The sequence below is a fragment of the Bombina bombina genome, chromosome 1 (assembly GCF_027579735.1).
Source record: "Bombina bombina isolate aBomBom1 chromosome 1, aBomBom1.pri, whole genome shotgun sequence".
NCBI lineage: Eukaryota > Metazoa > Chordata > Amphibia > Anura > Bombinatoridae > Bombina > Bombina bombina.
Genome location: NC_069499.1, coordinates 757,589,321 through 757,604,698, shown reverse-complemented (window position 1 = coordinate 757,604,698; position 15,378 = coordinate 757,589,321). Strand labels below are relative to the sequence as shown.

The window sequence follows — 15,378 nt, the reverse complement described above, 5'->3', positions numbered from 1 at the left end:
TTTGTATAATGGAAGCAGGAAGTATGTAAACCTAGTAAAAATCATTAGCCACTATTATTGTATAGCAGCCAAATGATGTAATGCTTTGTGGCTAACAGTTAACACCTGTTTTGCATTTATTTATGTTTTGCATTGGCAAATATCTATGTAAATGTCATATATAAAACAAGCTATGACAGTGTTCTCTACAGAAAATGTTGCCAGCTGGCTGGCATTATTTATTAGTCGAGTAAGTAATACTTACAAACTTGCAATATTGTAAACTTTTTCTACTATTTATAAATTTTAGTTAAGGTGAACAAAACACACATTAATTGCATAATTTAACATAAATTGATTAATGATAATTTGTGCAACAAACATTGAAAACAAATAATATTAACTAATTTTAGCTTTATATTGTTTAAATTTAGACCAGGTGGTCACATAAAATCAGCCGGGTGGTGTGCCCATTAAGGGCTAGATTACAAGTGGTGCACAAACTGTTATGCACCAGCGTCATCGGGTTTATCGCGGCTGCTTGTGTGCATCAGCAGTAGCATACCTATTTTATGTTGAAAGTAAACACGATCTCTTGTGCGCAATTTAATTTAATGTGCGTCAGGATAGCGTGACTTCAGAGTTCTGGTTAACATCAAAAATACATTTAAAAGTACATTTACACTCATAATAACTGTCTGATAAAAAACATTTTTTTTAAATGCATTCAAAAGTTATAAGGGCTAAAAGATATGAGGTCTCAAGTGTTAGAAAACAAGGCAGGCAAAGGCCTTTAACGCAGAGATACATACATATTTATGTCTAAATATGTAAATGTGTCTATATATATATATTTATATATGTGTGTGTGTGTGTGTGTACAGATGCATTTATGTATTTATCTGTGTATTTATGGATTAACAGACATATATACACATATAAACAAATAAATACATATGTATATATATATATGCATTGGAGCCCTTGACAGTCAAGTAGATGAAAACATGTAAAATCATATTTATGCAGTAGTTATATTTAATAAAGTGTTTAACTGTGTATGTACTGTAAATGCTACATTCCAATGTTCTTCACATAGAGAAATATGTTCTAAGTATTTATAAATAGATATTCATATATATATATATATATATATATATATATATATATCTGTATATATCTATACCTATATATAATTTATATATATATATATGTATATATATATATATATATATATATATAAATTGTACCAAAATACCATTAGATATATGTAGAAATATGTATTTATGAATAAATAGAACATATTCCGCTACGTGAAGAACATTAGAATGTGAAATATTCATATTTTCATGTCGGGATAGAGCACTTTGAAAAATGTGATCTGGTCTGCGTGCGAGTATGGTGTTAGTTCCCCCCCCCCCCTACACTTTTCACGCTCCATTGACTTCTATGGGGGAATACGTTAACGTGCAATACTGTAACCGGCTTTGCACATCTTGCGATTTTTGTAAGAGCAAAAAACTTTTTGCTTTCAACTTGTAATAGGCGTGCTGCTGAAGCCGCGCAAAAAAATGGAATTTCTAGAGGAGTTAGTGCATAATGGGGAGTGATAAATAGCTCTCCACTCATAATCTAGCCCTAAATAGGTCTTGGAGAGAACACTGAAGTAATAACCCCACTTATACATTTGAATAGTATTGTTACATGCAATTAACTTATCATTCTTTATATTTTCTTTTTATCTTTAACAGGACCTGTATCTTCCCCTGTCTCTGGATGATTCTGATTCCCTTGGCGATTCAATGTAAAGAGAAAAAAGAAGATCCGCCACAATGGTGCTTTCTAATCTACGGACACAATTGCAACTGTCACTTGTTTTTTTATTTCCTTTTATTTTGTGATATATAATTTGTGCCATGTGACCCAACATTATGGGAAATAGACTGATACTGTTCTATAAGGAAATGACGATGAAGCAGGCTTCAAAATTATTTTATGCAAGTGTTCCCTTAATCAGTTGTATCTGTTCCACCACAAGGTGATCTGGTGACAATACCATTAAATGCAAAAGATATATGTGGCATTGTCACCAACCATTAGAAATTTAAGTATTACCTAGAGCAACCCAACAATCAAATTCACTGCTTAATAAATAGGGACATTGGGGATCAGATCAATAAATGTCCTGTTCCATTTTGCATTTTATTTATGGCAATCATCATACATCTCTGTTACAGTTAAGGTTTGAGGTCATAACCATCTAGAACTCTGTATGTTGGTCCCAATTAAGCCTGATTATTCTGTTTACAGATGCAAACTTTAGAACCAATTTGGTCATTGTGAACATTCTAAACTGAGATTGGAAAAAAAGCGGTAAAAATGGCTTAAGTTCATAGGATATATTGTAACCCTTTCATTGGCAACTTGAATTCCAAGATATTTGGTATCTGAATTGCTAAACAACCGCATATATCAAATATTAATTTGATTCCTGATTTGTCACATTACTATAAAAAAAAAACATTTTCCATTTATTTGGAAAGTTGAGAACCAGAAAGGCTTTTTTTTCTGCCACTGATACAGAGGATCTAATAATCAGATGGCAGTCATGTTTTCCAAATGATATTTCAGTTCCTCTTCCTACTTTTCTCCTCCTTATATAATTTGTGTTTATTGTACTCCAAATTTCTGTCTAGCACCAACCAACAACACCAAGACTCCCCATTTTAGCAGCAGATGTCAGCAATATTTGCATAATGTTCAACAAAATTGTTCATTGTTAATGACATCTTGTAATTACAGAGATTTCTGGTGATTAATATGCTTGGATGTTTTGTTAGAGTTGCTGGGATTGTCAAGACCAAAACTAGAGTATTAATCCTGTCATATTTCAAAGCCTTCCAAGGTTATTTAATAATATGGTTAACGGCTTATAAAGGATTTAAAGGTACGTTTAAAGCCACGAAAAATCTCAGAAGTGGTACTATTTTATGGTAATCCAAGTAAAATAAGTAGGTTGTAAAATATATGTGAACATTATTTATACTAAGACTGCCGGAAAGTGGTAAATATTCCACAATAAACTAATGTTGTATTTAAATAAAACTTAGCATAGTGAGACAAGAAATAAAGGTGTAGTAGCAGAATTTTGACACAGTACTAGTTAATATTTTGACCTAAAACCGACACACAAGCCTTTAACAGCAGATACATTTATGCAGAAATATTTATACCAATAGCCTACAAAATCTAAAGAGTTGCCACTGCTACTTTTACCTCTTTTGGGAATTTAGATCAGGAATATTTGATGATACTTTTAAAGGGACAGTATACACCAGTTTTCATATTACTGCATGTAATAGACAGTACTATAAAGAAGAATATGCACAGATACTGATCTAAAAATCCAGTATAAAACCTTTTAAAAGCTTACTTAGAAGCTCCCAGTTTAGCACTGTTGATAAGGTTAAGCTGGGACACCCAGTAGAAGAGGCTGGGGAAATAGAAACAGCAGGCACTCCCCCTTTCCTGCATATGAAAACACAGATTATACAAACAGGAGCCGCAGCGGTCTGTAGACATCAGTATACATCTAAAACTTTGGGGCTTGGTTAAGAGTCTGAAAATCAGCACAATGTTATTAAAATAATAAGAAAAACTGTACATTGCTATAAAAACACTCCCAGGTGGGCTATATAAAGGGATCCTCTACAAAACATTTATTCAAAGAAAAATCTAGTGTATGTCCCTTTAAGTACAGCAGATTTGCGCAACTATTTTATTCACAGAATATAGCTATGTTTTGGAATCAATTGCAAACGAACCACAAAGCAAAAACACACAGAGTTCATAATTCTTAATAGTCTGAACATAACAAACCGTAATCTTAGACAAATTGGTGCACACTTTTTTTTTAACCAGTTTTCCTTTGTGCATTGATATTTAGATAAACAATTAACACTGGGTTACCATAAAATAATAACAATGTAAACCAAACCATTAAATACAGTCTTACATAGAATGATAGGGACCGTGCTCTGCTTTGTTGCTTGTAAAACCTGCAGCTTCTGACATCACATTTTTCTGATTTAATGGCCCAGAGTGCCTTATTGCATTAGAAGTAAAATACTTATTTCTTGCCACTATCGCTATGTTAAAAGAAGACTAAAAATTCACATTACCATGATGTAATCTTACATTCTTTGCCTGTAGACAGGAATGGAGGAATGGGAAATTTAAGCCAAAACACTCACTGTGAGTCCATGGCCTAAATTTATCAGAAATATTACCTTATAAGGAAATATACAGTAGTGCATTGCTGTTTCTTCAACAGACGATAACAAGAGAATAAAGCAAAATTAGATAAGAGAAGTAAGTTGCAAAGTTGGTTAAATTGTATATTCTATTTCTATCTGAACCATGAAAGACAAAATGTGGGTTTCATGTCCCTTCAATATACTACAGTCAAACAATATAACAGCGATATATTCTCAAGTAGGATATAATTAGACTATACTAATGTAAATTTAGGGCATAGGGTGTTTGTCTCTCTCAGTGGTCTAACTGCCTTGTTATAAATTATAACCTATCCTGAAAACACTGTGAAATGTTGTTTTCAGGTCTCAAACATTTTCTACCAAGAACCCAGGACTTTTTTTTATATAACAATCTGTATTCAGGATATAACTTCAATAGCCTAATTTTTTTTAGATGCCTATTGTGTTTGTTTAAATAAAAAAATAAAAAAACAGAAAAAAGATAAAATATTTTAAACAAAAAACACATTTAGAGAGGAAACATTATACACACACACTAACAGATTTGTGTTGGGACAAGATGTTTTTGTAGATTTTTGTAAATAGGTTCATTTTCTAGTTTAAATATTAGAATACATTATCTGTTTTGACTTCATCCAACAATTTAACTTTGTACTGAAACAAATCATTGGTCTATTTTGGCCTCAATATAAATATATTGATTTTGATTATTTTTTTTTTTCAAAACTGTGGGACAGATAAAATTGCCAAAATACGATATCATTGCCATGTAGGGTATTGATTCAATAATTAAAATCTTAAGTGTGATTGCTTACAATTGAGAATGGCTCTTAACTGTTTTATTGCACTATTGTCTCATTAGAAAGTAATATGGATAGATCCTATGCAACGTACTACTGATACTAACAGAGCCTCAGCATAGTTATGACCCAGTTTATAACAATAACCTTAATTTAAATTAAACCTAAAGGGACATGAAACACGATTGTTTTCTCTTTCATAATTCAGATAGAGCATGCAATTTTAAACATTATCTAATTTGTTTTCTTTTCTTGTTATACTTTGTTGAAAAGCCAATCTAGGTAGGTTCAGGAGCTGCTTTTATATGGTGGCTGTGCATATATGCTTCATGTTATTCGATCAGCTGTTTCTTCAACAAAGGATACCAAGAGAATGAAGCAAATTAGATTACAGAAGTAAATTGGAAAGTTGTTATGCTTTATCTGAATAGTGAAAGAAACATTTTGAGTTTCATATCCCTTTAAGGAGCTCAAAAGTTGAGTAGCTAAAGCACCGTGATGCTTCTGGGTAATAGTAACAGCTATTCATTTCTATGGGAAAAATGTTGGAGCATATTAGCAGCATGATCTTTTCATCATTGCAGACCCATATTTGGTACAGATAGCTAAAATCAGTTGAAGTCTTCTGGATAGCAGCAGCAGCCCCCCACATTTTTATAGTCACTTCTTGGGAGTTTCCTCCTACATAATTTTTTTTATCCAATTTGAACTATGAATGAGCAGCCTCAATGCTAAAATGGGCATCCTCTCCTCTGACTGAGACTTAATTATGATTGGTGGGGACAGTGGTGGCATATGTGTATTGTAGTATGGGGAGGTTAAGTTTAATTATGATTAGGGGTAACATCAGTGGATTACATTTGTTGCAGTAGGGGTGGTCATGGTTAAGCTTAAATGTCTTTAACACTGGCCCTAGTGTAATAAAGGTAGCAGAGTTATAGGGCTTAGGGTGAGAAATGATTGTCCCTGCAGGAAGGAGTCCATTTTTAGCAAACCACTTACAGTTAACACTCACAGTAACTAAATAATAGCAGTGTGAGTTTGATCAGGCTGAGAAAATGGAGCCACTGGGAGATATCTGCTGATGCTAGTCTATTTTTTCCCAGCAGCTCCTTTATAGCAACCTGCGTAGGATCTAGGTCACATAGTGTTTACCGCTTTCTAATTACTAGTGGGTGGGTACATTTTGCTGGCAATGGCAGAAAGATGATCAATAAATCTTGCAAAGTGCAGAAACTATTTAAATAAATTACAAAATGGGGTTGAATAGAATGGACATGCATAACAATATAACAAGGCAATATAAGTAAGTTGCTTTATTTCATAAGTAGAATTGAGACAACAGTTATAGCTGCATTTGCAATATTAAATAAGGACATTATAAAATTGATTTGCCTCTAACAAAAGCTGAAAAGATTTTGTGTTGAAACTTAAATTATATTCCTTTCCAAATATACATTATTCTTTTATTTAGAATTTGAATATAATTTTAAGCATCAACATTATGTTAAGAACTAAGATTAATGAATACATTAACCTTCAAAAATGCATATGTAATATAATTTTGGGTTCTATTTTTAACATAAAACTGTTTCCACTAGGTTGTCCCAGCTAATATAGGAGAAGCGGAAAAAAAGGACACATAATTTCTCCATCTACAAAAAATAATGTTTTTTAAACGTGTGAGAAATCGTTCACATCTGCTATGCATTTAGTAAGTTGTAGATCAGTGGTTCTCAACCAAAGTGACCTCAAGGCCCGGTAAATTTTAGCTAGACATGTCCAGGGCCCGGTAGTTTATATATGAGCAGCAGGGACGGGCTGATCAGCCAGGCAAATAGGACCTGGGCCGAGGGACCAGCAAGTTGGGGGGCCCACAAATGGCATCTCCACGGATCCTGGTGCATTCCTGAAGCTGGAGTTTTCAGTTGCCCTATCAGTAACTAAAAAAAAAGTGTGGGTTTAGAGGGGCCCTGGCGGGGGTTGGTCGCTGTGAGGGCCATGGAGTGTGGGGTCTGGCCCTGGAGGTTGGGTACCCTTTCTCTGGACCTTAATGTTGGGGGTCCTGGCTCTGGAGGTTGAGGGGCCTGTTGGGGGCAGGGCAGGGAGGCTACCATGTTCATTTGCATAAAATTTAATACATTTTGGTCAGTGTGAGACAGTGTTCCTGGGACCTTGATTGGTATCAGTCTGCCCTTGGTGTGCAGTGGGGTAAGAGTGTGCAGTGGGGGCATGACAGGCCGGGGCCCACCAGCAGGGCTATCACGGCCCGGTACTGGGCCACGGCCCGGCTGTTGAGAAACCAGGTTGTAGATGATGATACATTTTGAATGAGAAAAAATGCAACAGATAGTTAATATTGTTAAATTGACATTAATGTTAAAACATTTCTATCAAAAGTATACAATTATAAATGCTAATTTAGTTTTGAACTGGCATATACTTTTAGATGCCACCTTGAAAACAGTGAGTATAAGATCCCCTTTAAGAACCTCATCAAAGTTAAGGCACCATGATCTATAAACATCTATATACTGTATCTTTGTGATCTACAACAAAAGTAACTTCAGTTGTTAGCATTAATGAAATTATAGTACACTCAGGGATGCACTGTTTTCTTCTGTGGTAAGTGAATACACAGTTTGAGGAAGGAAAATTGAGAGGGATGTTGGATGGTAGGTAGGTGATCAGGGTAGACATTTGCTCTCCAGATACATGATATGTACTTAAAATTCCATCTCAGAGTGATCTACACTTGATTAAAAGTAATACAGAGGAATGATTGGTTTGGTGCAGCGTAAACAGCTCGAAAGAGACTCTTTAATTTGAATCATATTGTTCAAAACAAAATATAAGAACAGGTTCCCTAAAGAGGCACTGATTGTCATTACTCTTTTCAGTACTTCATTTTATTACTTTATAACTACTCTCTGATTGATAGTTCTAAAATCAAATGGATGTAATAAAATAGTATAGGAGCAACATGCCTTGATTTATAAAACATCATGTCTATGTCTTTGTTTTGCTCCTTAGTGCATCAATACCACATTATTAGAACAGAGGAGATATTTTCCAGGGAAACCTGTTAAATCATTTTCCGAGAATGTACTTTTAAGCACATTCTATTTTCCCTAAGTTTACATACTAAGAATTTTTGTTATTTGATTTGTATGTTTGGATCTGTGTATCTTTCTTGTGGTATGGTTATCGGAGTTCCCTCATATACAGTCTATATGAAGTATACCCAAATCAAGTCTCATTAAATAGCTTAGTATTTATGATTCATTTATAATCCTAGATGGCTTTAGCTGACTGATTAGCTAAAACTATATCATCATTGCTTTGGTTATTAGTTCAATTAAAACACAACAGTAAAATTGAGGAAATGCCATTTATGGTAATCTCATGGTTGTATTGTTTAATGTTTAGAGGTCACCTAAGCCAGTTACAAAGAGGTTGATAAGAAGAGAATTGCCATCTGGCCATCAACCAAATGGTTTATTGATTGCAAACTGTCTGATCTAGTGATCTAATTATCTGGCAACTACACATGTTTAAAGGACGGCATTTACTTAACAGCTTTATGCTGGCTGGATGTCATATACTTTATTGCCCAGACAGATACTGGTTTTGAGTAGATGCTGTAGTTGAGACACTGTTTCATAGTCTGCCCAGAATTTAATTGGATTTTTTGCCTTTGGAATTAGATTAACAGCCTATGACTAAGAATAAAGTATAATATCATGGACTATTTTATTGGAAATCTAATGCATTATTAGATTACATTCCACATTTTAGGATGTGAATGATCCACACAATACTAACTGTTCCACGCAGGGCCGGATTTCCCATTAGGCACAGTAGGCATGTGCCTACAGGCGCCTTGCAGTGAGGGGCGCCTGCCTGTCAGTAATTTAAAAAAAAAAAAAAAAAAATTTATGAGGGCATTAATTTTAGTAAGAATTGTGCTGCCAGGTGCTTACAGAGTTGAGTGTTTCATTGGGAATATGTTACCTACATTTTATATTTTCTTCCACTGGCTGCACAGGTTGTTGATGAGCTTGCATGCTGCTAGTTTTAATATTACTATTGTTTACACAAAACTGTGTTTAACTCCAACAAAATGTTAAGCACATAGTCAAAGTCATCTCCAGAAAAGCAATACACTAATGGCTTGTAAGTAAACATGTCCTCTGAGCCCATCTGGGTCTGCACAGATGTGTATTGCTGTCTCAGAACTGACATTGACTATGTGTTTAACTCTTTTGCAAGAGACTAACACACTTCTGTGCAAGCACTAGTGCAATAATAAAATGCCCTAGCAAACTGTCACATTTTATGTCCCTTTAAATAGGGTTTTCTTTAGAATATTTTGCATTAAAAGTTTAACATGATTTGTTTATGTTATACATAATAGAAATTGTATGGCCATTTGAGTTAAGTGAATATTGATTTTTGGTGTAGCTTCCATTACAAATATTGCAATTGGTGTGTGTATTTGTGTATCTCCATAAAAGGCAAAATGTAATTTTACATCTAATATTTATTTTTAGTTGTCCTAAATAATAATAAAAAAAGTCCTCATTTTTTTCCACTTTTTTTGAGGGGGGGGGGGGGTAGGGGGGGCGCTTCAGGTTTTTGTGCCTACAGGCACCTGAGATGTAAATCCGGCCCTGGTTCCACGTGCAGTTCAAATAACCAAATCTACACGAGAAAAAAGAATCCTGACTTGTTCAGATGCATATTTGTTCATACATTTTTCTGATGTACACTAGTTTTTGTTTTTATTCTAATATTTGAAGGTTTTGCATAGCTTCTACATAAACACTGCAGTTGAATTGTATGCTCTGAGTTACTGAGCTTGTTACAGAGAACTATTATAAAATTGAAAACATGTTAACCTAGTAAATATATGTGGTTGAGGAAGGCACAGACTACTTACTGTGCAAGTTAATTACATTTTAGGTTGATATGAAGATCTTTTTATGCTTCAAATATTTCTTCATTTTCGTCTGTTATGATTACTTGTATTTTGAGGCAGAGGTAACTGCACCTAGTCCTATTTCCTTACAAATAAGCAAAAGCAGACAAATTGTATGTGTATATATATATATATATATATATATATATAAATAAATACATGTATAGTATGTTAGCCAAGGCCCATGAAGATAGTCAGAACCTTTAAGAACAACACATGTATGAGAACATTTATTGTATGTGATGTAGTGTTTTTTTTGTCTAAAAGAATGTCTAGGAGATAAATTGCACTGTTGCAAACTGGTGTCAAAAGACACATGAAGCAGAAGATTGAATGTAATGCGCTCTGACTGCTGCACATAACGTGGGAGGAAGGGATGGAAAACAGGCAGTGTATACAGTAATACTATATACTTTTAGCATTTACTTATTACATGTCATAATTATTAAATTGGCCACATTTATTTCAAACAAATTTAAAATCTTAAATTAGCCATTTAATATAGATGCTGAGGAATGCTAGAAAAATCATATTTTATTACAGGAAGGTATGCAGAACAGCTGGTGTCAAAACTAAAACTGGGATGATTTTGAACCCATTTTGGGTGGTTTTATGTGTATTGAAAAAAAACGGCCGGCCGTTGGAAATACACATGCACTAGGGAACTAGGTCAGAGCGGGAGTTGTCAGAATATTTGTAGTATTTAGGGAATATTTTTAGATGTTGTATTTTAGGTTAGTTTAGCTACCTTACTTTCTGATTAACAGAATAGGTTGCATCTCCTTTTTATTTATACAAAATATACTAAGTTATTAGTAAACTTTTTTTTAATTTATATTTACTGACTTACTTTTGATAAAACAAAGTTCAGCTAACGTTATAATTTTTTAGGATTTTTGGTAAAACATCTGAAATCTTTATCAGAAAAATAGGAGGGTTGTGTACTGACAATATAATGTTTTTTCTCTTTTCTTTTCTATTTCTTAATTTACTTCATATATATTTATAAAAAAATTAAATAAAGTGAGTAGACATTTTCAGCTTTCTGACATATCCATAAGTACTTAAATAAATTCAACTAAAATGTTCCCTCCATAACTAAGAATAATTTGTTTAGGCTCCAGTCAGAAATTATCCATATTACATTTGTTCTTATTAAATGTGTTTTAAGAAATATTCAAGAATATTTTTTTTAAATGCATCTGTGAATCATTGGTAGCACCCTCTATTTTTTTTTATTTTTTTTACTTTGTGTCATACACTTGTGATTTGTACGCAACATCTAGAATTAATATCCACTCTCTTTTATAATGTACCGTATTTTATGGAACTCATGATTGTTCTATGGTTGGGGGGGGGGGGAAATGAAGGACGTTGGTTAGGCTTTTTCATGAGTTGGTGAATTCTACAAGGGTTGAGCCAATATATCTTCATTGTATCATCTTGTAATATATTGCAGCTTGAAGCCAATGATTTCTTGCTTAACTGTATAAAGCACATGCATGACCTTTGATAATTATGCCTCATTCGTGTTGAGTCCCTTAGCATTTTTTTTAAATATTGTGCAATTAGATGGAATCCTTCCATGTATTGCAGAGCAATTTGTTCAGGATTCCATCTTGTTGTATGATGGGTAAATAACTTTTGTGCCATTGAACTGTACAGAAAAAGCTTTTTATCAATGTTTAAAAGAAAGATGTTAGAATTCATAGCTGTAGTTAGGATTTTAAAAGTACTTTAGTGGAATAGTGGGTGTCATTTTAGAAGATTTAGCTTGTTAACAAAACCCATGGGGGTGCATGGAAATGTGCAGTGCATTTCTTAATATTTTACCGCTGAGAACAAGTATGATTTTTCACTTGTTTTTTTAATGGATGTCATTAAATGATTCAGGTTAAAAATAAAATAAAATATTGTGTTGCCTGGAAAAGCATTGTGGGCCAAAGATTTCCAACATTGGCATATATGATATAAGAGACTGAAGCTACAATTAGTAGGTGTCATGTCAGATTCTTGGTGAAAGTGAAGGCTATACTATAAAGAATGTGAGATTGGGGTGACAACTACTATAAATTATCAATAATTTGTGAGGAATGTACCATTTAAGCCAAGCTAAGAGGATAGCATCACAAGCAAACAGGTCGATCTTATCAATCCTATTATGTTAGGTCTGCCTATGTCACTAGGGTCAGTAATTCTAATAACAGTGAGCTCACTGGGTGAATATCTAAAATGTATGACAACGATAACCAGTGACTGTAGTTTGTAATTAAGTTCATTTTTAAACACAAAGAAAAACTTTTTAAGGAAAATATATCTGTTTTCTATCACACCTCATTGCAGTATTCCTTGAATACGTCCGTATCTCTTTAGTTGTGGCAATTCAGTAAAGTGTAAGCAAGAAGCTAGTTAAAGACTTTTATATAAGGCAAACAAAGAGAGGCGTTTGAGCTGCCACTGTATGTTTTTAGGAAGATTGTTGCATCTGTGAGCTCCATACTATTTTAGTTGTGAAGTGAAACATGTTATTGAAATGGCATGAAATGGAGGTTAACACATTTGACTCTCATATACTTTGAATGGTCCATAGGAATCTTTAGTAATTAAAAGTAGTCACGAGAGATACTGCTAATTAGGTGTTATATTATACAAATATTTCAAAAGTTACAATTTGCTAAAATAATTAAAATAAGAGTAATAAAAAAAAACCACACTAGGTCAATTGTTTGATAATTACTTCCCAACAGGGCCATATGACTTATTATAATCACAGACTTCCTATGGATGTCAATGTCATATCTCACAAGACACCATGAAAAAGTTTTATACCACCTTACCTATCAATATTCATTCTATATTCGGTTTACTGCACAGCAAGTCAGAGACTGGCCAGAGAATGAATATCTTCTTAGACATGTCAGTGAGCTGGCAATAATGAGTGTATGTGACATTACAAGGTACAAATGGACTAAGAAGCCAAGGAGCATCTAAGCTGTGATTAGGGGCATCACTAGTGGAAATTCTGCCCTAATTGCTCCTGTGGGGCTGCTTACATTCTAGCACCCTCAAGAACAATGCATTGTCCCTATACAGTGTGCCACGGGGACATCTAGCAAGGGAGTACCAGCTATCCGGAGCAAGAATAGTGTTTGCACTGTCCAAAGTGATGCAAGTTATTTTTTTTATTTTCTTTTAAAGAAGCACTAGCCTTACATTACAATGTGTTCATTACCTGAACCTTTCAAAACTCCCTGATCGGTTCATTGCTGATAACTGCTTATTATTAACTGCTTAACTTTTATTTCTAATGCTAAAAAAACAACTGCCTCTTGCTTTTGAAAGCTCTAGTAGTCACCCGTGGTTGAAGGTTTCTTTTTTAACAGAAGAAACTAAAATGATGTTTTAGATGCACAAATTAAGGGGTTCTGTACAATATTTCTGCTGCAAAAGTGGTATAACAAAAGCACAAGATTTATCCAGTAAAAAAAAAAAATATTGTAAAGAACTGATTTGTTATCCCTGGTAAATCTAGTGTAGTTTTCATGCACCTTATTGCTCAAGTTTTGCAGCCGTGAGCCTTTGATAGTAACCCTTTTAGCATCTTTTAATGGTACCCTTTACACATATTTAACTCTATTTGACTACCGATACACCATTGTAATCTGCATTCTGTCCTCACTGCTACCTGTTTAAATGTTTCTTACTGTTCAGTGCTGTCCAGCAGAGAATTGTCTCCTTTTATATAGTTTTTCTATTGATATTTGTCATTTTTCTCAATACCATATACATTTGCAAAATGTGTGTTTTTCTCATTTACAATAAAATAAATAAAATTGGATTTGCGTAGCATCTTGCTGGATTATTTATATATATATATAAATTGGCTGGATGAGGAATGGAAATTAACATAGTTTTAGTTATAGAGCTATTTATGAAAAAGGCTATATAAAGGAATATTTGTCAAAACATTCTATAGTGCAATGCCTGTGGGAATCTTCTTTATCAGACCAATCCTGGCCAGTAGTCTTCTTATCCCGGCATCAAGCGGAAAGATAAAGAAAAATCCCAGAACTAAGTTTATCGGATTAAAGGAATGAGGTAGAACAGGTACAGCAGCAAGCAGGAAGCCCAGACTTTCAGAGTAACAAGGGGTAATTCAAAAAAGAGTAGGTCACAGAGCTAAGCAGGGTACAGCAGCAGGCAGACAGTCCAATCTTTCTTTGTACCAAAGGGTTAAGCAAAGAGTAGGTCCCATAGCTACTGTATGCAGGGTTCAGCAGCAGGCAGACAGTCTAATCTTACTGTGTACCAAAGGGTTAAGTAAAGAGTAGGTCACATAGCTACTGTATGCAGGGTTCAGCAGCAGACAGACAGTCTAATCTTACTGTATACCAAAGGGTTAAGTAAAGAGTAGGTCACATAGCTAAGCAGGGTACAGCAGCAGGCAGACAGTCCAATCTTTCTTTGTACCAAAGGGTTAAGCTAAGAGTAGGTCACATAGCTACTGTATGCAGGGTTCAGCAGCAGGCAGACAGTCTAATCTTACTGTGTACCAAAGGGTTAAGCCAAGAGTAGGTCACAGAACTAAGCAGGGTTCAGCAGCAGACAGGCAGTCCAATCTTTCTGAGTACCAAAGGGTTAAGCAAAGAGTAGGTCACAGAGCTAAGCAAAGTTCAGCAGCAGGCAGGCAGTCAGTCAGTCCACTCTTTCTGAGTACCAAAGGGTTAAAGGGACATAATACTCATATGCTAAATCACTAGAAACTGATGCAGTATAACTGTAAAAAGTTGACCGGAAAATATCACCTGAGCATCTCTATGTAAAAAAGGAAGATATTTTACCTCACAATTTCCGAAGCTCAGCAGAGTAAGTTCTGTGTAAAAAGTTATACATCAGTTACTGCCCAGCTGCAGGTAAAAATAAATACATTTAAAAATGGAGAAATGAACAGCAATTAATCAGCATCAGCAGTTCTGAGGTCATTAACTCTTTTACAGTGATCTCATGAGATTTCACTTAACTCTCATGGGATTTCAAAGTAAACTTCGTTAAACTGAATAGGGAAATAACATGAGAGTGCACGAAGCTCACTCCCTTGCCTGCCCCGGGACAGACATACTGATTTGCTGCTTAAAGTCCTTCACAATAGGGTGTGAATACTTTTTTGGGGTGTGAATACTACATTTTGATGTAAAATATTTTTCTCTGTTACATAGAGATGTTCAGGTGATATTTTCTAGTCACCTTTTTACAGCTGTGCTGCATCACTTTCAAGTGTTTCAACATTTGGGTATCATGGCCCTTTAAGCAAAGAGTAGGTCACAAGGCAGAGCAGGGTTCA

General features: G+C 34.5%; 1 protein-coding gene across 1 annotated transcript in view; it reads left to right on the top strand.

Moving 5' to 3' along the window:
• DCX (doublecortin) overlaps window positions 1-2,184 on the top strand; it is a 164,682-nt gene extending 162,498 nt beyond the window's left edge. The window contains exon 8 of the mRNA XM_053691889.1: window positions 1,731-2,184. Within this exon, the coding sequence (XP_053547864.1) occupies window positions 1,731-1,787 (57 nt within the window). The 3' untranslated portion in view covers window positions 1,788-2,184. The remainder of the gene's footprint in view (window positions 1-1,730) is intronic.
• The last annotated feature ends 13,194 nt before the right edge of the window (window positions 2,185-15,378 follow it).